The 23,683-nt window shown below is 41.0% G+C and overlaps 1 protein-coding gene across 1 annotated transcript in view; it reads left to right on the forward strand.

The window, feature by feature from the left end:
* Positions 1 to 23,683, forward strand: part of LOC138743573 (dedicator of cytokinesis protein 2-like) — a 699,740-nt gene that overhangs the window by 87,889 nt on the left and 588,168 nt on the right. The window contains exons 6-9 of the mRNA XM_069899077.1: positions 5,576 to 5,672; positions 17,338 to 17,486; positions 20,204 to 20,339; positions 22,564 to 22,718. Of these exons, the coding sequence (XP_069755178.1) occupies positions 5,576 to 5,672; positions 17,338 to 17,486; positions 20,204 to 20,339; positions 22,564 to 22,718 (537 nt within the window). The remainder of the gene's footprint in view (positions 1 to 5,575; positions 5,673 to 17,337; positions 17,487 to 20,203; positions 20,340 to 22,563; positions 22,719 to 23,683) is intronic.

The raw sequence follows: 23,683 nt of genomic DNA on the forward strand, positions 1-23,683 counted from the left end.
CATCACAACATCCCAACTCTTGAATTCAATACTCCGATTTATGAAGGCCAACATTCCAAATGCCTTCTTCACCACTTTATCTTCCCGATTATCAACTTTGAGGGTACTATTTACCATAACTCCTAAATCCCTTTGTTGCTCTGCACTCCTCAACTGTCTACCATTCAATGTATATGACCTATTTAGATTTGCCTTTCCAAAATGCAACACTTCACACTTATCCGTATTAAATTCCATCAGCCATTTCTCAGCCCACTCCTCAAGCTTTCCTATATCTCTTTTTAAGCTACGGTAATCTTCCTCACTATCCACAATACCATCAATCTTTGTATCATCTGCAAACTTACTTATCCAATTTACCATCTTCCAGATCGTTAATGTATATAAAACAAATAATAGTGGACCCAGGACCAATCCCTGAGGAACTCCACTAGTCACCGGCCTCCAATTTGACAATCAATTTTCTACCAGTACTCTCTGACACCTCCCATCCAACCATTGCTGAATCTATTTCACTTCCTCCTTATTTATACCTAATGCCTCCACCTTTTTTCCTAACCTCCTGTGAGGAACTCTGTCAAAAGCTTTACTAAAGTCTAAATAGACAACATCCACAGCCTTCCCTTCATCAATCTTTTTTGTAATCCGCTCGAAAAACTCTTTCAGGTTTGTTAAGCATGATCTATCCCTGACAAAACAATGCTGACTACTTCCTATCAATCACTGTTCTTCCAAATATTTGTAAATGATATCCCTCAGAACACTTTCCATCAACTTACCCACCACAGACGTCAAACTCACAGTTCTATAATTTCCTGGCTTACATTTGGACCCTTTCTTAAACAGCAGTGCAACACGAGCCACCCTCCAATCCTCTGGCACTACCCCCGTGACCAGTGACATCCTAAATATCTCTGTTAATGGCCCCGTTATCTGTACACTAGTCTCCCTGGGTGTCCTTTGGAATACATTGTCCGGACCCGGAGATTTGTCCACCTTTATATTTTTTAACACTGCCATCACTACCTCCTCAGTTATCCTTGTATGATTCATGACCTCCCACTATTTTTCTTTACTTCAACTGGTACAATTTTTTTTCCCTAGTGAATACCGAGGAAATCATTTAAAATTTCCCCCATCTCCTCTGACTTCTCACTCAGCCTACCCACCCTATCTACAAGGGGTCCAATTTTATCCCTCACTAATCTTTTACTTTTAATGTACCTATAGAAACCCTTTGGATTTATTCTTACTCTGCCTGCCAATGCTCTAGGTAATAAAGTCCTAACCTGTTTAACCTTTCCCTGGAACTCGGTTCTTGAAGTCCAGGCAGCATCTGAGTAAATCTGCTCTCTTTCTACGTTATTGATATCATTGTCAGGTACCAAAACTGCACACAATGCTCCAAATTTGACCTCACCTCACAACTTTATCATAACATCCAAACTCTTGTACTCTGATTTATGAACAATATGCTAAAACTCTATCCACCTGTGACGTAACTTTCAGGAAATTATGTATCTGTATTCTCAGATCCCTCTGTTCTACCACACTCCTCAGTGCTCTACTATTTATCATGTACCATATTTTCTCACACACACAAAATGAGCACACGCATGTACCGCGCGGGTGTAGTAGTCCTGTCCAGAACCTTTATAAAATGTCCTATAAAAATCACAAAAACAAAATGATATGTGGACAGATAGCATTACCATCCTGTATAGCCATCACCGGTTTTCGATCTAGCCTAATCAGTATAAAATACCCTTGCATTTGGAGCTACCTTTGAGATCTAGAGTGCTGGAAGTTTGGATAGGAGACTAACACAAATCTTACACTGCTAATTTCAAACTGAAAGTTGTTACCTGAGTAGAAAAAACTGGCAACAGAGCGGCAGCAAGAGAGTTCGAGGTTGGCGAATCCTCCACTCGTGAATGGAGGAAAGAGAAAGATGAGCTTGGGAAGATTGAAATTGCGCATGTCATGGCCTGAAAGCTAAATGGCCCCAGTTTCGACTCTGACTTGAAAAATTGAGTTCTTGATCGAAGACAACAAAATCAGGCTGTATCTACAGGTGAAAGTAAGGATATTGGCACGTGAAAGAGGCATTTTGGATTTCAAGGGGGGGTTCCCCTGGATATCAAAGTTTATGAAATGAAACAGATTGTCGGTAAGAACTAGAACAACTGTCAGTCAGTGACTTCCAGATGATCGGGAACAAAAAAAAAACATTGATTTTTGCAGCTTCGTCACCAATGAAATTTGCAAACTTAAAATCACACCTGCGGACGTCATTAACATGGATGAAGTCGAAATGGCCTTTGATGACCCCACTACTAGAACTGTGGCTGTTTCTGGAACAAAAACTGGCCATAACCACCATCGGACATGAAAGGTTCTGCTTCACTGCAGTCCTTGGCTCACTGCCAGTGGTGTGAAATTCAAGGCAATGATCATATTTAAAAGAATAACATTACCATGAGAAAAAAATGGCAAAACTGGGACTATTCACTGTAACATGAAAGGTTGGATGGACTCCAATATTATGAAATGGTGGGAAGAAAGGTGTTTCAGGCCCCGACCAGGCAATTTTTTCCCCCAAGAAATTGTTACTCATATTTGATTCCATGGCAGCTCAGAAAGAGAATTCAACACAAAAGACTATAAATTCTAGTAATTCCAGATGGATTGACATGTAAACTGCAGCCATTAATCATCAATTCAAGGCATTTATCAGATCAGAATGGAAGGAATGGATGCAGAACGGCACTCATGAATTCACCCCAGTTGGGCGGTTGAAAAGACCAACCTATACTGAAATTTGTGAATAGGTTCCCAGAGCGTGGGATAAAACCAGAAACTATACACGGTAGATTCAGAAAAGCTGGCGTAGTATACGATGATGATGGTTTATTCCACCACTGTTGACGAAAGCAGTAACAGCAATGACGTGTCAGTATCGAGTACAGTAACGGAAAAACGGTGGCAGGCTGTCCTAACGTATTTTAATGAAGAGAGCGAACAAGAATCCGACTTTGAAGAATTGGAAGATGATATTGAAGAAGACTAACACAGACAGATGTGTATCTCCTTCCTAAAATGAACAATGAACTCCTTTGGGCAGCATGGTTAACATTGTGGTGCGATTACAGCACCAGTAACACAGGTTAAGTAACTGTTGCTGTCTGTCAGGAGTTTGTACATTCTCCCCGTGTCTGAGTGGGTTTCCTCCAGGTGATCTGGTTGCCTCCCACCCTCCAAGAATGTAGAGTGGTTTGTAGGTTAATTGGTGTATTTTTAGTTGGCTTTAACTTGTTATTTAGGGTGTTAAAAAATTTTTTTCACATGTTGAATATAAAAGTGAACTTAGTTGAACAGTCACTGGTTCTAAATTATTATTATTTTAAAAAAAAATCACTTTAATTTAAAAATTGTTGTATACCATGCACACGCACATAATGCAGTTTGTAAAAAAAACCATATAATGCGCAAATTATGTGTGTAAAAATTACGATATGTCCTTTCTTAGTTTGTCCTTCCAAAATGCAACACCTCACACTTTTCTGCATTAAATTCCATCGGCCATTTTTCAGCCCAGTTTTCCAGCTGGTCCAGATCCAGCTTTGAAATTCTTCTTTGACGTCCAAAACTCCTCCATCCTTAGTGTCATCTGTGAACTTGGTGATCCAATTTACCACATTGTCATCCAGATCATGGATAAATAACAAGGGTCCGATTACTGAAGCACACCACTAGTGACATTCCAGACTCAGACTACCCTTTGAGTGGAAAACAAATGTCTGTTGGATCCCTCTTTAATCTCTCACCTCTCGTCTAGAATTATTTGTCTATAGAAAATGACTAGTGAGCATTCACTTTATCCATGAAATGGAGAGGCTTGTCTGAAAACAGCTGCCAAATTTAATCACATGTCTCTGAAAGGGTTGCTTCAAGCTTCAGGCCATTGTCTAAATTAAAAATCAAGTTTCTGCTATAGTACATAGCCAGGGTCATATTGAAAAAGTCATCACCATGGTGAGTGGTCAAATCTAAGGAATCGAGAGTAACGTTTAGGAAAGAGAATATGTATGAAGGTAAAGTGGTGCAGGATCTCCAGTAAAAGAAAGTTGTTTTGCAACACACGGAGAATGACTGCGAGGAAACCACTAGTCCTGAAGACTTGTTTGGAGGGGACCTCATGACATTAACTTGTTTGGATTTTACATTTGTCTGGTTCCTGCCAAAGGCGTTGCAGATGTTGAAAGGACGAGTGAGGAGAATTGCTAAAGTTTACATTGAAACCTCAGGCAGTTCAAAGTCGGAGCCTGAATTAAATGCTAAATCTTCCTTGTGTCTAATCATTCTAAAAAGCGCATCCAATGCAATTAACTGTTATTGGCAATGTTAAACAAATTAGGCTATTTGTAAGTTATTTTAAAAATAGTTGAAATTATAATAGAAAATGATAGACTCAGGAAACAATTAATGACACCAACACTACACAGTGCCGTCAATAATTTTTGGCTTTCCAACAAAATAATCTTTTTTTAAAAATCTTTCAGCATTAGTTATCATAAAGAAACTGACCTCAACAAATGTCAGCACCCAACTTTGGAAGCAGATCCATCAGGATCTGTGGATAAAACAGGGAGAGCATTTGACGGAGATCACTGGTGATGGTTATTGGGGCAGCAGATAAATGGGTGAAGGTCCCAGAATGGAGGAGACAGAGTGATCCTTGACCCCTCTCTGTTTCTAAAGAGACTCTCTTTATCTTACTTTGCCCTTCTTTTATCGTCCTATTATTTTCAAGATGACACTGGGGAGTGGTGTCGCTCCTGGCCTTTGGATGTCATGCAAATGCAAGCAAAGTGTGATAATATACATGAATAAAATGTCTTTTGTTATATTATCAGCACCTGCATTGTTTGCTCTCATGTGCTTTTGGGGTGGACATGGTTGGTATAGTAGTTAGTGCAACAGTATTGTAGCATCAGTGACCCAGGTTTGAATCCATTGCTGTGTGTGAAGAGTTTGGATGGTCTCCCCATGAACCTTTGGGTTTCCTCCAGGTGCTCCTATTTCCTTCCATGTTCCACAAACGTAAGAGTTTAGAAGGTTAATTGGTCATTTGGGATGTGTGGACTCATGGGCTGGGCGAGCTGTATTGCGTTGCACCTCGAAATTATATTACTTTCTATCTGCATACACCTTTGCCCTAACCCCCAAGTAAAGGCAAAGTTGTATGAATTTTCAATTTAAATTCAAATAGCAACAAATAAATGATGAACGTTCTTTGTATAATGGGGATCCTGGTGGAAAGGGATATAGGACAGAATGACAGATTATGGTGACAAGAGTTGGACAAGGTTATTGTGACAAAGAGTATCAGGGGTTTATTTGCATTGTGGTGTTGTAAATCCCACTTGATTCTTTCAGGCAGAAACTGTTTGAAAAATTTGGCTCATTTTGTTTAGTGCTTTGACAAATGGAAGCTGACACAAACAGGTGGTCAACTCTGCAGCGACATGCTCTCTGTCTCTTTTTGTTCACCACCTGGCATTTTTCCTTCCAGGACCACAGAGAGTGTTTTGTCTGCTGAAATGCCCTTGGTGCAAGAAGTTACCACCACGCTCAGGGAATGGGGGAACATCTGGAAGCAACTCTACATGGTAAGGAATTGTCAGCTGCTCCCTGCTTTGCCCTTGAACTTAATTGTTCCTGGGGCCATTTCACAAGGCAGTTAAAAGTCAACCCTTTGTATTCTTCTTTTCTTTGGCTTGGCTTCGTGGACGAAGATTTATGGAGGGGGTAAATGTCCACATCAGCTGCAGGCTCGTTTGTGGCTGACAAGTCCGATGCGGGACAGGCAGACACGGTTGCAGGGGAAAATTGGTTGGTTGGGGTTGGGTGTTGGGTTTTTCCTCCTTTGCCTTTTGTCAGTGAGTTTGGAGCTATATATACTTGCCAGTGAAAAATACCAGCTGAAAGAAACAAAAAACTGCAGATGCAGGAATCTGGAGCAAACAATGAGTTGCTGGAGGGACTCAGCAGGTCAGGCCGCACTTCTGGGTAGAAATGGTCAACCAACATTTTGAGTCGGAACTCTTTATTTAACAAAGATGCAAGCTATCCTATGAAAGGCATTAATAAACCAGGCAAACTGGTGGCTTCAATGTGCCCATTTATTATTTCTGGCAGAGGATACAGTCATTGATGAGAGTCTGAGAGCCATTGATGCTTGGGTTAAAATCATGTAGTTAACAACCAATTATAAAGTCTTGTTTATTCTCATCAAAGAAGGTGGAAATTCAGAGTCACCCAACTTCTACTTTGAAGTATTCCCAGCAGAATAAGTGAGCTTTTCTTCCACGCCACCCTATGGAGTTCAATCCCAAATTTTCAACAGGGAAAATAATATTTTAAAGCTTCCTGTGGGTTAACAGAGGCAATAATGGTACAGAGCTCTTTGCAACATATTGAAAGATACTGAATCCTTCAATGCAATACCAAAACTAACATATTCAGACTGCAACCTCACAGGATGATAGGAACACGTCTCAGTCCCTTGAGTTTGCTTCGACATTCATCTAGATGTGAGCTGAACTGTCTCAATTTTATCGGCCTGCTTTAGTTCCATGATGATAAAAATCTTTGCTGAATAGAATATACAATGTTCAGATTTTAAAATTTTCACTTGATCCTTTGGAGAGATGTTGCGGGGGGGCGGGGTGCGGTGGTGGTTTAAAGTTGTGAAATGTCAGCCATAAATGGTAGAGGGCAGGTCAAAAAATTATTCCTAGCTTCCACACTTTGCCAAAAACTACATTATTCAATGAACATCATGACTTGTTAAACTAAAGATTTCCCTGTTACAACACTCTTTGAAATAAATAGTCACGAGCTTATTGTCAATAGCATTGTGCAATGTACATCGGCACCAATATTCTTAATTGCTTCAAATAAGCATGTTCTTAAAAAAAACTACAATAATGTGGTGGAAATTAACCCAAAGACTGAGATTTGCTCTGAGAGTTGATTAACATAAGTGTCTGCAGCACCCTTCACTGCTAAAATCTACCTCTACAACCATTTATATTTATGCAGAGAGGCAAAGAAGATAAAATAAGATCACATCATTTCATCAAAAACTTTGCAAAGGGCATCAGCACCTTGACTACAGTTTTTTTGCTAAAACATATGATTTGTATAATCGTAAGAGAAGCTCATCATTAACCTCTGATCGTGTCCTTGACTGCAGTCAAGACTGCAACTTACCTTCCAAACAATGTGTCTTGCAGAACACAATAAGCCAGGTCTAGGCACAGCAGCCATTTGCCAAATGTGTTAGTGTCAAAATCTCTGCAGGAAATTTCTTCTACAAATAGTAGACAATAAATTGGCACATACAAAGTGATAATAAATACAACATATAGATAATAAATATCCCTCAAAGAGACTTTGCAGTAGAGAATCCAAATTAAGATAAACAAGCGAATCTGCAGATGCTGCAGTCGAGTGCTGTGCACAAATGTGCCAGAGAAACTTAGCAGGCCACACAGCATCCAGATGGAGTAAAAAGCTGCCAATGTTTATGGAATAAATATTCATGGTTACCATAAGGCAAGAAACAAAGTCTTGTTGAATTAGTGCAGAGAAGCCCTTACGTGGTGCTGAGTAGTTTACGATTCTGGTAGTAAGTGTAGGTAAAAGAGCCTGATACCTGTTGGGGGTAAAAAAAAGTTCTCAAACCTAGAAATTGTGTTGCCTTGTTCATCTTTCTCTCTGGCTGAGACATGCTCCTGAATTAGTCCAGTTTCAAACTATTGCTTTGGTTGCGATGATGCTGATTTGGGTTAAATTTTAATTCGTGAGATTTCAAAGCAGAATCAGGCTATTTGGACCATCAAGCCTGTCCCACCATTCCATCATGACTGATTTCATATCCTTCTCAACCCCATTATTCTGCCTTCTCCTTGTGACCCTTGATTCCTTTCCAAATCAAGTAAGTATATACCTCTGTCTTAAGCATACCCAATGTACTGGCCTCCACTGCTATCTGTAGAAACAAATTCCACGGATTCACTATCCTCCTGGTAAAGAAATTATACCTCATTTCTGTTATAAAGGGACTTTTTTTATATTCTGAGGCTATGGTCTCTGTTCCCAGACTTTCCCACCAGAGGAAACATCCTTTCCATGTCTACTCCATCCAGCCCTTCCATATTCAAGGCTGAGCAATATTGAGCCTTGTATACCTGAAAGGTTTTGTGCTCATTTTTTCATGTCTGCTGCAAGTATGATCTCAGCTGGGTGGGAAGGTGGGATAGGATAAAATAATCATTCCTAGTTCTTGCAGCATGCACATGTTCACAGATGTTAGGGAAGGGCTGCGTCAGCCTGGTTCAGATGTAGACTTTCCCAATCCATATGTGGGATGATAAATCCTGCACAGGTTCCCCATTAGAATAGCTGGAATATGGAACTTGCTTCAGTATGGATGGAAGGAAGGTAGAGTTGATGCAAAAAGGGCAATCTCAGTCTGGAAGCATCACAGTAATCGAGCCGCAGCCTCTGAGTTCCTGTGAACCTGGCTCAGTTCTGACCTTTGATGCTATCTGTTACACATTCCCCCTGTGCAGAACCCAAAGCTGTGCAAAATGGCAGTTTAATTGCCCAATGTAAATTGCTTCCATGGAAGGTGGGTGGTAGAATCTGGGGGAGTTGATGGGAATGTGAGGAGAATTGGGCTCAGGGGAAATTAAAGAGGGAATGGGATTGCTTGGTTATCTGGCATGGACTTGATAGCCTTGCACAGAACATATGGAACATTAAATAGTATAGCACAGAAACAGGCGCTTTGGCCCACAATGTCTGTGCTGAATACAAAATTAAACCAGGACTCTGCTGCCCGCACATAATCAATATTCTTCTTTTTCCTGCATATTCAATCCAGAAGCCTCTTAAACACTGTTATCATGTTTGCTTCCATTACTATCCCTTGCAGCCCCTTCCAGGGACAAACCACTCTCTGTGTAAAACAAAAATTCTTCCACCCTCAATAAGCCTCTCCCCCTTAACTAAATGCATGCCCTCTAGTCAGTGATATTTTAATCTTAAGGATTCTGACCGTCTACCTATTGAACCCTTGTAATTTTATAAACTTCTCCCAGAAGTTTGTTCTCTGGCCTTGTTTGATGTGGAGTTTAATTCAGACAAGTGTAATTTTATAAACTTCTCCCAGAAGTTTGTTCTCTGGCCTTGTTTGATGTGGAGTTTAATTCAGACAAGTGTGAGAAGGTGCATTTTGGGAGGTCAAATGTTAGATGAAAGTACACAGTTAATGCAGGGCTCTGAATAGCATTGATGAGCAGAGGGTTTTAGGGTGCGTGTTCAGGCCTTCAGTGGCCAGACAAGTAGATACAGTGGTAAAGAAGGTGTGGTCTGCTTGACATCATTGAACAGGGTAGTGAGTGAGAGAGGAAGGATGTTATGTTGCAGCTATAGAAACCTTTTGTTTGATCACACTTGGAAAGCTGTATGGAATTCTGGTCACCCATGACAGGAAAGATAAGGCAACTTTGGAAAGGTACAGAAGAGGTTTACCAGGACACTCTCTAGTTTGGTATGATGGATGGGGAGAACTTGGAGAAACTTATTTTGAAGTGCTGGTGATTGAGGGGAGATCTGATAGAGTTTACAAAATTATGAGAGGCATTGATGCTTATTCCATGCACTCAAGAACCATGGATTTTTGTTAAGTAATGTCACGATTCAGCTACTTTCGGAGGGGAGAGATGAAAGCTGTTGTTGGCAATATACAGAGAGATTAAACTTAATTTCAATCAACCCACATACAATCTGCTGAATAATTTTCTTTTTGTACTTTGTTCTTCTGGGTTTGGCATCTAGTGTTCTCTCATCTGTGAAGGTTATTCCTTTCTAATCAATGCTGATACATCAGCCGCACTTGCTTGTCACACGTGCTCTTCTCGGGAAATTGAAATGCAGCAACCCCTCTCTTTCCTCTAGAAATTGAGCAAAAGAGCTGCTAAATCAAGGTTTGCCTTGCAGCAAGGGGATCTACCCATCACAATCAAATAGTGGAGCAGATAAAGGATTCTTTAATTAGCAGCTGCACTTCTCTTGTTGGTGATGATGTCAAAATCAAATCTCCTTCAAGGTATATTGTTCAGACAAAGCACCATTCCGTGAAGTGGGAATTTTTGGTATCAGATATCGCACTGTAAACTGAAGAATACACATTGTTAGCCTGAGAGAAAATAAATGCTGGAAATTTGAAAGAAAACAGAAATTGATGGGAAGCAAAACAAGAAAGATCCTGTGACTGTGGTGCTGGAGAAACTCAGCTGGTCCCACAGTGTCTAGAAGAGGCAAGGATATATAACCAATGTTTCGGGCCTGAGTCCTTCATCAAGGGACCTGTTCAGCTTCTCCAGCACATTTTGTGTATAAAATGATGGCAAATGCTCAGCAGATCAGATCAGATGTTAAATGTTTCCCTTTCCACAAGAAGTCTTCAGTCTGAATCATAAACACTACTTCTCTCTCTACAGATGCGGACTGTGCATAAATTCCGTTTTCATTTATTGTGATCTGGAACCTGAGTGTACTATATCTGCAACACACAGAATCTCGATGATTTTTCCAAATTACCCGGTGTATGGAATTGAGGGGAAATTTCCTATCAGGGACTAATGAAGTGATTTTGCTTGGTGCATCCAGCTTGGTCTACTCTTCCTTCTGTTTAGAACATAGAACATTACAGCTCAGAACAGGCCCTTCAACCTATGATGTTGTGCTGACCTATGTAAACCTAATCTACAACAACCTATGTTTTCCCTATCACTGCCCATAACATGCATGTGCCTATCTAATGTTTTTATTGTCAAAGCCTCCACCATCAGCCCCAGCAATGCATTTCAGGCGCCCACCACTCTGAGTAAATCTCCCCTAAATTTTCCTCCACTCACCTTAAACACGTGTTCTGATATTTGCTGTTGTAGCCCCAGGAACAAGGTGCCAGTTGACCATCCCATCTTATACCTTCATAATCTTATATAGCTCTATTCAGTCACCTCCTTCCAAACAGAAAAGTCTAGCTCTGGCTTAAGGCTGAAGAACATATTCACAATGCAGCAACACAAACATGTGAGTCATCAAACTGGATTTTAAATGGGCGAGGACTCAGGACTGATTCCTGGGTCACCTCTTCTCTTTTTCTTTCTTACTTCACCTACGTGAAAGGAAAGTGGTTGTTTGCTTTGATGTTCGGTCCTCAGCTGCGATGAACAGAACAGATCTTTCCTGGTCAAACCCAGAATAGAATTCATTCATAATTAAAAACATAAAGTAACAGAAACACTCATCAGTTCAGCCTGCATTTGTGGAAAAGTAAATGATGAAAATTTCAAGTAAAGCCAACTTCGTCAGTGCAAATAAGGAGAGAAAAACAAGTTATTTAGAGAAAACGGGGAAGGTATTCCCTCCCATGTTTCTGAAAAAAAAAAACCTATCGGTTCATATAGACTCAGATCTATTCCAAGCAATGACATAACCTTAATTGGACTGTAATGAGTATGATCTTTGCTAGATATCAATTATTGATAATCATGAGGTGCCAGTTTGACAAAAAAAAGACACAAATTAGTTTAAGATGTTATAAATTAAGTTCAAATTAAGAACAGCATCAAGTCAAATATTGATGTTCATATTTAATGTTGATTCAAGATGAAACAACTCTGATTGTTTTCCACAACGCTGATATTATTTTAACCTCGGAGAAAACATGAAGGAGAGTGCCCTAGTTTGTTATGGGCTTCTCAGAACTCTTGCACCCTCAGGCACTGGCATATGTGTTTCAGAATATTCAGTGCATCTTCAGCATGGAGCCATTGCTCACTCCCTGCCCTCCCTTCTCCTCGCAGATCCTCACCCCTCTTCCCCTAGTAATTCTTTCTCTTCTACCCTCCCATTTGTACTCACCTATCACCTCTTACCTGTTGGCTTGTGCTCCTCCCCACTCTCCTTCCTCCTTCCTCTCCGCCTGTTTGAAGATGCATGGTGATCTTGCCCATTTGATTCTTGTACCTGATGAAAGGCCCAGGACCAAAATGTTGGTTACCCTTCACTTCCTATAGATGCTGCATGACCTGCTGGGTTTCTCCAGTGTATTGCACTAGACCCCAGCAGCTGCAGAAATTCTTGTTTAACTGCTGACTTGCTGTATTGTTGCATCCATTGATTTTAGTTATTCTTTTGTTGTTCCTGATTTGTCTATTTTTTTTGGATGCGGATATCACTGGCAAAGCAGCATTTATTACCTGTCCCTGAACGTTCTTGAGAAGGAGGTAGTCAACTGACTTTTTGAACTATCTCTGACCTTCGGGTGAAGGTGTAATCAGTGATGGTGATGTTTAGTGATCAGTTAATTGTCATACATATTGTACAAGGTACCTGTGGACCAAATTCTTACTTGTTTCAGCTGAGCAGGTACTTTATATTCTACCTTTGTATTATTACCTTATGCATACCCTGATAGCTGGTCACTATGAAACAACCACAACTTCGACTACAAAAACAAATCAAATATTTAATTGAATTACAAAGGGATTATAAATACAAAAAATAGATAATAAATATTCACTGTTATTCTAGAGCAAAAATAAAGACTTTGCAATAGTGCAGACAAACCTTTTGAGGTGTCAAAACAGGTGTCAAAGAGCTTGATAGCTGTTGGACAGAAGTTGTTCTTGAAAATGGAGGTGCTGGTCTGTGCTTCTGTGCTGCCTGCCTGAGGGTGGCAGTGAGAAGAGGTTGTGACCAGGGTGGTGTTGGCTGCCTTGCGGCAGTGCCGCACATGGATGCATTCAGTAGATGGATGATCACCGTTCTGTTGGGAAATAATTCCTGAAGGTAGATCAATGTCGACTGGGGAAATGTGTGATATTTCCAGGTCAGAACAAGGTGTTACATGAAGGGGAACCAAAATGTGGTGTTGCTTCTGTGAGAGGACATGAGTTTGGAGGTATAAATAATTTCTGCATGTTTCACTGCACCCTGGTGGAAATGAGCCAATGTTATACAAACCTGCTCTCCTAGTTAGTGCTCTTCTTCCAAACTGCAGAGTTATGTACAAAAGCCACTCCAAGTCACCTTCTTAGTTCCTCAATTTAAAGAGTAATTAGGTAAGTATTATGATTACAATTGGCAGCTATGACAGTTTTAATTCATCTGTTAATATTTGTCATCTCTTTCCACCCCAGTTATAACAATCTTCTCTTGATTAACTATTCACTCTTATCCTTGGGATGGCAGTTAGCGCAACGCCTTTCCAGCGCCAATGATCAGGTACGGGGTTCGAATCCCACGCTATCTGTAAGGAGTTTGTATATTCTTCCTGTGTCTGTGTGGGATTCCTTCAGGGGCTTCGGTTTCCTCCCACCATTCGAAATGTACCAGGGGTGTAGGTTAATTGGGTGTAAATATTTCTAATCACATTAGAAACATTTATATCATATGATAATGAGACCTAAAATGTCACCATGTATCTTCAAATTTCACTGATGAATCAAATACATGATATCTATTTTTTTCTAAACTTAAACAAGACATAATATTAGAAAACCATTGAAACACTGTTGAAGGACTAGAGTCTTTCCATTTGAAAAGAATAGTTCTTCTAGCCAACAATGTAGAGGAGGCCATAACCTGTCGAACAGGAACAGAAAAACTCCCAAAACTTCAATAACCCCGAAAAGTGCAATTATTGGATTGGGTCATAGCTCCACCTGAAGTATAGTTGAAAAGATATTAAAAATTTCTTTCCAATAGTTTTCTAAGATTGACCAAAACATGTGTCAATGTTGCAATTTCAGATTTGCATCTGTCACAAATAGGGTTAACATTAGAAAAAAGTACAAGACAATTTATCTTTGGACATGTGAACATGATTCACCACTTTGAATTGCTTTAATGAATGTAGGCACATCTGGAAGAGGTATTTATCAGTTTAAAAATCTTGTCCCATCAAGCCTCAGTTAAGGATCTTTTCTAGTCAGGGGAGTATCTACGCAAAATAGCACCTAAGGCAGACGTGGCCAATTCGTCAAAATATACGGGGACAAGGAGGTCTTGCGAGAGCTGGCCTTCGGGGCCGCCATGTATTTGGCGTTTTATAATTGAGAGCGAATGCTAGGACGAGGAAGGAGGTTGAGTATACCAAACATGGTGACTGTTCCTTGTACATCCGGAGTGGTGGCGGGGGGGGGGCGGTGTGGGGGCCGCCGCTGCCCCTTCAAGTCATGCCCACACTTTCAAGCTGTACCTGTCCCTTTAAATCGTTGTTAACTATTATTCTATTAATTGAAATATTCAGAATTTCAAAACTGTCTTATCCCAAGGGTTTTGGATAAAAGATTATGTACTTGTACAAAGATAAATTGCATGGTATAGAGGGGCAGCACGGTTAAAGATGTTATAGCTCCAGCGATCAGGACCGGGGTTTGAATCTCACGCTGTCTGTACGTTCTCCCCATGCCTGCATGGGTTTTCCTGGCATCTCCGGTTAACACACTTGAAACCTAATGGGGGTTTAGATTAATTGGGTGGAATTGGGCTGTATAGGTTCATGGGGTGAAAGGGCCTGGTTATTCCGCTGAATGTTTTAAAAAAGGTAGAATTGAAACAATTCAAGGGAATGCAGCTGATGTTATTGAACTTCTGGTTAACGGTGATCCCCTGGATATTGATGGAATATCAAGAGTTGATGGTCAGGCTCTTTTTTTATTGGAAATAATCATTGTTTGGCTCTTGAATAGTTACTGTTACTTGTCATTTGTAAGCCTAGGCCTTCCTGGGTGCAGAAATATCTCTCTATTCTCTTCATATCAAAATCAGAATTTATTGCCATGAACTAGTCACGAAATTTGGTGTTTTTGTTTCATCATTATAGTGCAAATATTCATATAAACCACTATGCAATAATAAATTTTTAAAAAGTAAGGCAGCGTCTTTGGTTCATTTATTATTCAGGAATCTGATGGCAGTGGGGAAGAAGCTGTCCTTGATTCTTTGAGTGCTCATCTTTAGGCTTCTGTACTTTTTCCCGCTGGTAGCAGGGCAAAGAGGGCATGGCTGGGTGGTGAGAGTTTTTGAGGATAGAGGCTGCTTTCTTAAGACATCGCCTCCTGTAGATGTCCTTGATGGAATGAATTCTGGTGCCTGTGATGTTGCAACCAGAGTTAACAACCCTGTGGAGATTTTTTTCTTGTCCTGAGAGTTGGCACCTCCATACCAGGCAGTGATGCAACCATCTAGAATGCTCTCCATGGTTCACCTGTAGACATTTTTGAGAGTCTTTGGTGACATACCGAATCTCACCAACCACCTCACGAAGTTTAGCCGCTGGTGAGCCGCCTTCGTGATTGCATCGATTTGGAGGCTCCAGGACAGATCCTTGGAGATGTTCACAAGAAGGAATTTGAAGTTCTTGGCCCTCTCCGCTACTGAGCTATTCACGTGTACAGAAGGTTCATTGGCTGGGGAGCAAATGGAAAATGGAGATGTTTGACCTGACATGATGATGATTGGAGGGTCTGTGGTCTGCGTGTTTTATGGATTATGAGGAGATCATTAATGACAAAGTAAAATATAGCTCTCTCATTTTCTTTCCAAATCGCTTATGTGGTGCTGTTTAGGCTGAGGTTTATATTGTAGAACCACGGAGTTGAAACTAAAAGTCTCATTTTCCATTCATCTGCTTCAGACAGCTTGATCTTTATGCAATTTATTTTATTCTTAATAACTTATCTCATTTAAGATTTTAAATTTGGGGAGAATGAAATTAACAGTGACGCCTTCTGAAATCCACGCACAATTCAGGTTACAAACCACTCACTCACACAGCACCAGGCCACAAGTTATATTTTTCACACTTTAAAATATTAATGTCTAGGAACTGGATTTTTCCCTTTTTGGTTGTGGTAAAATGGAGATGTGAGTGGCATGAATGTTAGGATCAGTGTTGAACAGCCAGAGACCTGGATGAAGATGTGATCTGCCATGTTTCCTACAGGGCCAGGCCAAACAGAATATAGGCTCCAAGGGTTTGCACCAGTCCTCCAACCAATCCTTAAAAGGATATGACCAAGGTTGGTCTGGGTGATTCGGGGGTTGCAGGGGAGAGCAACTGAGCAGGAAAGTTCAGAAGAAGAATCCTGGATATTCTCAGCAGGTAGATAAATGTCAGATAAGTTAATGACTGACAAAAGAAGGTCTGGATGTGGATTTCAATGCCCATCACCAAGAAGCAGTAGACCTGGGTGTCAGGGATGTTTGGGGTAACGGCAGGTTTTTGGATGAGGTAGTTTATCATAAAAAAGACCTTCACAGGTGGTAGCCCAAAGCAGATGTGAAAATCTTGCAAATCTGACCCCCCCTCCCCACAGTCACATATTCTTCTTCCCACTTCTGTTAAGGAAAAAGCAAATCTCCAGATTCAAGGACAGTTTCTTTCCTGCTGTTATCAAACTCTTGAATGGACCTCTCATTGGTAGAAAAATAATGCCCAATATTTTTGAACTGTACTTCTCTCAACACTCTGCACTGTGTCCGTGTAATGCTATGGCTCCACTCTTTGACTTTCTGTAACACTGCACTGTGCACATTTTTATTCTGTCACGGCCTGTTATATTTAAGAATAGGTTGACTACTTGGATAGTACATACAGCAAAGCATCTCAAAGTGTACAAGACTATTGGCAATTGACCTGAAAAGAAACTTAAAGGTTGTTTAAGAGCCTTTAACATTGTTAAAAGTTGAATCCACAAGAGCTGTGGTTGATTGGCCCAATTTAATAGAAAATTCCGCAGGTGATCTTAGCAAGGTTTTCCCATCAGAAAAAAAAAGAATGGGGAAGATGAAAGTCTCATTGAGAAGTGAGCAGGTGAAGTTCTGAGAGACCACACAAGATTGCCTCATTCCACGTTTTAACAATTGTCAACAGCAAGAATGTCTTTGTTTGAAATGGAAGATAAATTTATCAAGCATGGTGTTGTCTGAGACTATGGATTGTCAGTCCTTTAACATAATCACTCTGCAATCTATTACAATTCCTGCCTCACCAATAGCAGGAAACTAGCCTTGTTCAACACTCCAATTCATGCAGGCCACAGAGCAACTGGGGTGAATGATGGAGCTAAGTTATTAGCACTTCTGCCCCGAGGTCTGATCAGAGACAGGTGGTGGGGCAGGATGAATATCATTGGGTTTCACCATCAGATGGCACTGATTAACCATCACTTTTTGCTCATTCAGGCTGGGAAGAAAAACGGGTTCAAGAAAGTCCGCACCATGATGTTCGACTTAATGGAATGGCGATCCCAGCTGCTCTCTGGGACGCTGCCAAAGGATGAACTGAAGGAACTGAAGCAGAAAGTCACATCCAGAATAGATTATGGGAATCGGTATGCAAAAAGGATCTTACTAACATCCAGACTGTTGACGAACAGCAAATCTACTCTCTCCCCTGCTCTCTCTCTCACTCTACTCTCTATAGCAATCTCTCTCTTTACTCTCTCCTCCTTCAGTTTCTTGTCTCTCTCTTTCTCTCACCCAGAAGGTTCCTCTTTCTGATCTATTGGGTCCAATACAATATCACTTCAGTATGGTCTGTGAAAGGCTTGCTCTGTTCCCCATCCTTGTCCTTCAGGCTTCAACACAAGGTATTCACAGAGCATGCTCAAGTTTGAATATCAGAAAACCTTGCTAGAGGTTTACAATTTTATTTATTTAAATGTGTCCAATGTTTTAACAGTGTGAAATGATGTAGGGGAACTTTTTTTAAATTTGTGAACACTTCATTTTCAATATTCAGTGACAGAATTAAGAAAAGGTCTAAAAGCCACCTTGTGAGTTCTAGCTTTTATAGCTTCCTTCCCACTACCCATATAATCAAACGGTCCTTTCAGGTGAAGCAGAAATGGAGCTTGTAGAACATGGCATTTGATGCTCCTTTGAGCCAGATGAACCAATCCCAGATTAGGTTATCTCTTTGCAGAATCCCTCCATTCACTTTGCATCGGTGATCTTAGGCTGGCAGTTTCCTGTTGTTTCAAGGATCCCTTCCAGCCCCACTCCGACTACTTTTTTGGCCTCTTACCCTATTCCAATAATGCAATTTGAAATGCAGCATCTCATTTTCCAATGAGGTACATTACACTCCTTTGGATTCAACACTGAATTCATCAGTACTCTATTTACCTCTCCACAACCTCTGTCCAATTACATTTTTCCTTCAAAACACCCAGCTAATTTAACATTATGCATTGTCCAGTTGCACCCTCTTCAGGATTTTGACTCAACACTTGCGATTTATAATTCCTCATTCTTCTAAACGCCAAATAATATAGATTATTTTTTCTTAATCTTCCACTTCAGCCCAGGGAATACCCTTGCAAATTTCTTTTGGACTGCCTCCAACACTTCTTAAATAAAGGGGCCAAAACTCCAATCCACAGAAACTCTGGTGTGGCCTCAATAACACCCTGTCCAGTACATTGCAACAATGCTTCCCTCTTTTTGAAACCCCAAACTCTCTGCATTATAACACAATATGGCATTTATTTTCTTAACTACGTTCAACACCAGACAGCTTTCATTATCTGATTCATGCCCAAGGATACTTAGATCCCTCTGTAGACCTCTCATGTGCAGTAATAATAATAGTCTTGCCTTTTTGATCCCCTTTGCAAAGTGCATGACACAATTCTCTACATAAAACTTGCTCTGTCAAACTCTCGCCCACTCGTCCACTGCTGCGGAGCCTTAATATCCTCTTTGCAAAGTGCCCGCCCACATATCTTCTTGTTATTGGCAAACCTGAATATGTTACACTCTGTCCCTCTTCCAGATTATTAGCATAAACATTAAACTCTTTGAGGGCCAAGAACTGATCCCTGAAGTACTCCTTGAGCTACAACCTTCCAGCTCAAGAAGGATTCACATTCTAACTCTCAGACTTTAAGATGAGTTTCACTCCTGCACTATATGGGTGACAAGACTAAACTGCCCCAAAACACCAGGCTCATGGATCCCAGAATGGGTGCAATGGGTCTTGAGCTAAGGCATAATGTTGGCACAGAGTGGTTGGAATTACCCAAGAAAGTCTGCTGTGGCCATTCAATGCATAAATTTGCTGGAGAAACAAAGCAGCTCATGCCCCATCCAAAGGTAATCTATTGCCTCATGCACTGCCAAATTGAGTCCATCCACAAATTAGGGGAACAACAGCATTAACATGGACCAAATGGCATTAGCATCGACTTCACCAGTTTCTGTTAACCACCTTCCCGGTCTCTCCCTTTCCTTATTCCTCTGTCTCTTTTTCTCCAGATACCCATCCCCTTCCCTTCCTTCTCCTATCAGAGAGTTACTTTCGACCCTCTCTCCCATCATTTCTCAGCTTTTCCTCTTCTACTCTCCCACCTGTATCCACCTCTTATCTGTTAGTCTGTGCTCCACCCTTTGTCTCTTCCTCCCTCCTCTCCTCCTTGCCCCTCCTTCCACCTTTTTAATTCTGGCACCTGCTTGATTTTCCTTATACCTGACAAAGGGCCCAGGCCCGAAGCATTGATTACCCTTTATTGGATGCTGTGTAATCTACTGTTTTTCTCTACCACTTTTATGTTATGCACAGAATGGTCAGACTTTTCTCTGCTCCTTTCTGCAAGAAATTATTTACATTCGAAGTGGGGAATGCTCAGAACGAAGGCTACCTTTCCCCAGGAGACTGACATCCTCCACCTTCATAAACATCAAGAGAAATTAAAAGGAAAGACTCAATGTCCCCATTGGTAATTCAATCTGATCGCTCCTGTCTGCTCCCCATTCACCTGCTCAGCTAGCTCTCAGCTCCCCCTGAAAGCCATGCCACCTATTCTCACCCACCCATTCACCTCAGCCTCCCTCACAACCAGGAGAAACCTTGTTGACCATTACTTTTAAAGGCTTGCATGAAGCAGAGGAATGAAAGGAAAATCATGGAAGCAGAAAGTTAAGTTACTGTCTTATTAATAATGCAGAGATGTAGAATAGTACAGAAAAAATGTATTGAACCACCGCATTCATGCCAACCACTACACTCATCAATTCCCATTTGGTTCCCATTTTATTTTCTGTGCAGGATACTTGAACTTGACCTTGTAGTCAGAGATGAGAATGGCAATATTATGGACCCAGACAAGACCAGTGTCATCAGCTTATTCCACGCTCACGAACAGGCCACAAAGCAAATCACCGAGCGGATAAAGGAAGAAATGGTATGAATTACATTTCTCTGTCCAATGCATGGTCAAATTCTGGGATAGATGTGACCATCTGTTGGAGTTTACAGTCTCTTTGCAATGAGCCAATAAGCCTCAAACAGTCCTGGTTGTTCCCACCATTGAATTGTCTGACTAGAAAGTAATGTCTCTCTGGTAAGGTATATTGGCCAAGCTTTTCACAGGCTGCATGAGCATTGCTGCTGGAATAAGTCTGCAAATATATCAGACCACAAAGATATAGGAGCAGGATTAGGCCATTTGTCCTATCGAGTCTACCCTTTCATTTGAATCATGGCTGATTTTTTTAAACTTTCAACCCCAGATAAAATTCCAAAGTTAGAGCTTATGTTTCAAAGATTATATTCTTCATAGCACAGTAAAAATGTTGTTCCTAATACAAACTTCCTCTTGGTTGTGTTGGCATTGCGCATGACAAGCACCTGGAATAGAAAAATACCAAGAGAAGGGCCAGAATTACTATTTATTGGCAAGGGATAAATACTGACATTGACAGGATGGTTTCAAGCTGTGAGACCTGTTTGAAACATCACTCAAAGTAGACAAAGGAACCCATGATAATAACTGACGTACCAGCAGAACCATGGCAGAAAGTTGGGATTGATCGGTTCCACATGGATGGAAATAATTACTTGCTGGTTATTGATTATCTATTGAACTATCCGGAGATTGTGCTGCTTCCTAACATGTCTGCTGCTTATGTGATCCAATAAATGAAATCAATTTTTGCAAGACACGGAATTCCTCAAATTGTCTACAGTGACAATGGACCATGCTACAGTTGTAGAGAATTTCAGAACTTTGCAGAAGTGTATCATTTTCGACATGCATTTCAAGTGCTCTGCATCCACAATCAAATGGCAAAGCAGAGAAAGGAGTTCACATAGTTAAACAGTTGCTCAAAAAAGCACTAGACAGTGGCTCAGATCCTTATCTAACTCTATTGAGTTACAGAGCTTCACCGCTTGAACATGGCATGTCACCTGTTGAACTTCTGTTGGGAAGTAGACTATGCACCATACTTCCCTACTCTGCAGGCCCAAAGAAGAACCAGGATGTTGAAGGGAAATAATCACATCTGCAAAGGAGACAAAAGGCAAGCTATGACAAGTCAGCAAGAAGCCTAGGGCCACTAGCACAACAGGACAGAGTGAAACACAGAGATTCCAACTCTCAGGACAAAAAGGCTACTGTTCTGGGAGAAATAAATCCAAGATCCTACACTGTCAGAACAGAGGAGGGTCAAATACTGGGGAGGAATTGAAGGAGCCTGCAAAAGCGCCAAAGATACTGCAGGAACAGATAAAGGCAGAGGATTCAGCCTGCACAGAAACAGAGGAAACACCACCCATGCTAGATAGTAGTTGGCCAGCAGAACTGACACAAGCACCTGCAGAGCCAACACAAGCACCTGTGTTAAGAAGATCCACACAAGTTGTCAAAGCACCTGACAGGCTGAAACTATAAAAGAAAAAGAAATGCACACTTAAATGTTTGTGCTGCTGATGTTGATGTTACATTTGTGTTGAACTTTAAATTGAAGGAATACTGTATTAATGTGTCATGCTTGATTAAACATTTCAAGTAAAGGGGATGCAGTGCTATAGAGCTGCCACTAGGAGGAGTCAGAACCGGTGTGTGTACCATCTGGGGAATGTTGCATCTTGCTAATGTTGTTGCATCTTTAGTAGATTTAAGATGGATGCCTTCCCACGAGGTGAGCACGTGTGCATTCTGTTTTTTAGTGCTGGTGTCTAGTTGCTTTAAAAAGAACCCAAGTTTCTTTATTGTAATAAAAGAAACATCACATTAACCAACCAATCCCATAAGTTTTTTTGAGGGGGGGGGGGGGTAGATTCAAACTCGAGTTGCTGGAGCTGGAGCAGCATTATGCGAATTATCATTCTGTGTCACCCAAGTGGAGGGAGAGATTCTCTGCAGGGAGATAAAACTAAAAAGTGACTCAATGGAACAATAACCAATTTGATTGGTGCAGTGGTGGAGGCTTAATGATGTTGTGACAGAAAAAACAGAGGGAGGGTCGTATTGGGAGGAGAGGACTCGAATGAGAAGCAATTAAACCATGGTGTGTGAACTTATGAGTGGCTGTTGGTGGAGTCATGGCAACAGACCCAAAGATTTCCTGCTTGCTCAGTCTAAAGATGGATTCAAGGGAATACTCTTGTCCCTGTTTCCGCAGTCTCAGACGCAAAGTGACACCTGCAGCTTTGCCCGTATGACTTCATCTCCAACACATGGCCTATACGTGTTTGTACGAAACTTTGTGTGTCGAATAGGGGAGGATTCTGAGCTCTTCATGGCTTTGTATGATCCACAGAAGCAGTCGATCATCAGGTGAGTCTGTTTTGCTTTGGGTACCAATATCTCATCTTATTTTCTTGACCTTTAAATTTAGCTCAATCAAATTCTTAACTTTGGAAAACTAACAAAGTAAGCTGATTCAAAATAACAATGAGAGGATAAACTTTTCAGGCATTGCTCTTTGAAAATGCTTTTCTAAGTGCATTTGTGCCTCAAGGTCGTAGAAACAGATCCTTCCTTCTGCACATTGTGACCACTTTGCCCTTCTACATGAATCACATTTTACCTATTTTGAAACCTTGACTATTTAAATTCCTCGTATTCTTCAGTTGTATTTCACCCAAAACCCTCCTGTTTTTTTAAAATACCATATCATAGGAAGAAAGATTTTGGCCATCAAGACTATCTGTACCTTTTAAAACTTTAAGGACCTTTATTAAGCTTTCTTCACTCTAGAGAAAACAAGTTCAGGCTATTCCATCCCTCCCCATAAATGAAGATCTCCAATCCAGGCAGTATCTTGGTCAGAGTCCTTCGCACTCGCTCCAGCGCAGCCACATCCTTCCCTCTGAATGAAAATCCTTTGTGGTTCCAGCAGTCTGACCCTTGGGGCTGGGCTGCTGACACCCCTAGGGATAACAGAAGCGATTGGAGATGAAAACCAAAGCTCAATGGGAACATCAAATGCAAAAGTGTATTTTTCTAATGAGGTGACCCACTTACGCTGGGTCAGTAAGGGCTCTTCTCTCACAATGTTGTGCCAATCTATATAAACCTACTCCACAACAATCTAACCTTTATTCTCTCACACCCATAACCCTCCCCTTTTCTTCCATCCATGTGCTGACCTGAGTCTTTTGAGTCCCCATTGTAACAGACAGCACTACCAGCCTTGCCAATGCATTCCAGTCACCCACCATTCTCTGGGTGAAAAAAACCTACCTCTTAATCCCTCCCCTAAAATTTCCTCCACTCACCTTAAACAGGTGTTCTCTGGT

This window comes from Narcine bancroftii, chromosome 9, assembly GCF_036971445.1.
Source record: "Narcine bancroftii isolate sNarBan1 chromosome 9, sNarBan1.hap1, whole genome shotgun sequence".
Taxonomy (NCBI): Eukaryota; Metazoa; Chordata; class Chondrichthyes; order Torpediniformes; family Narcinidae; genus Narcine; species Narcine bancroftii.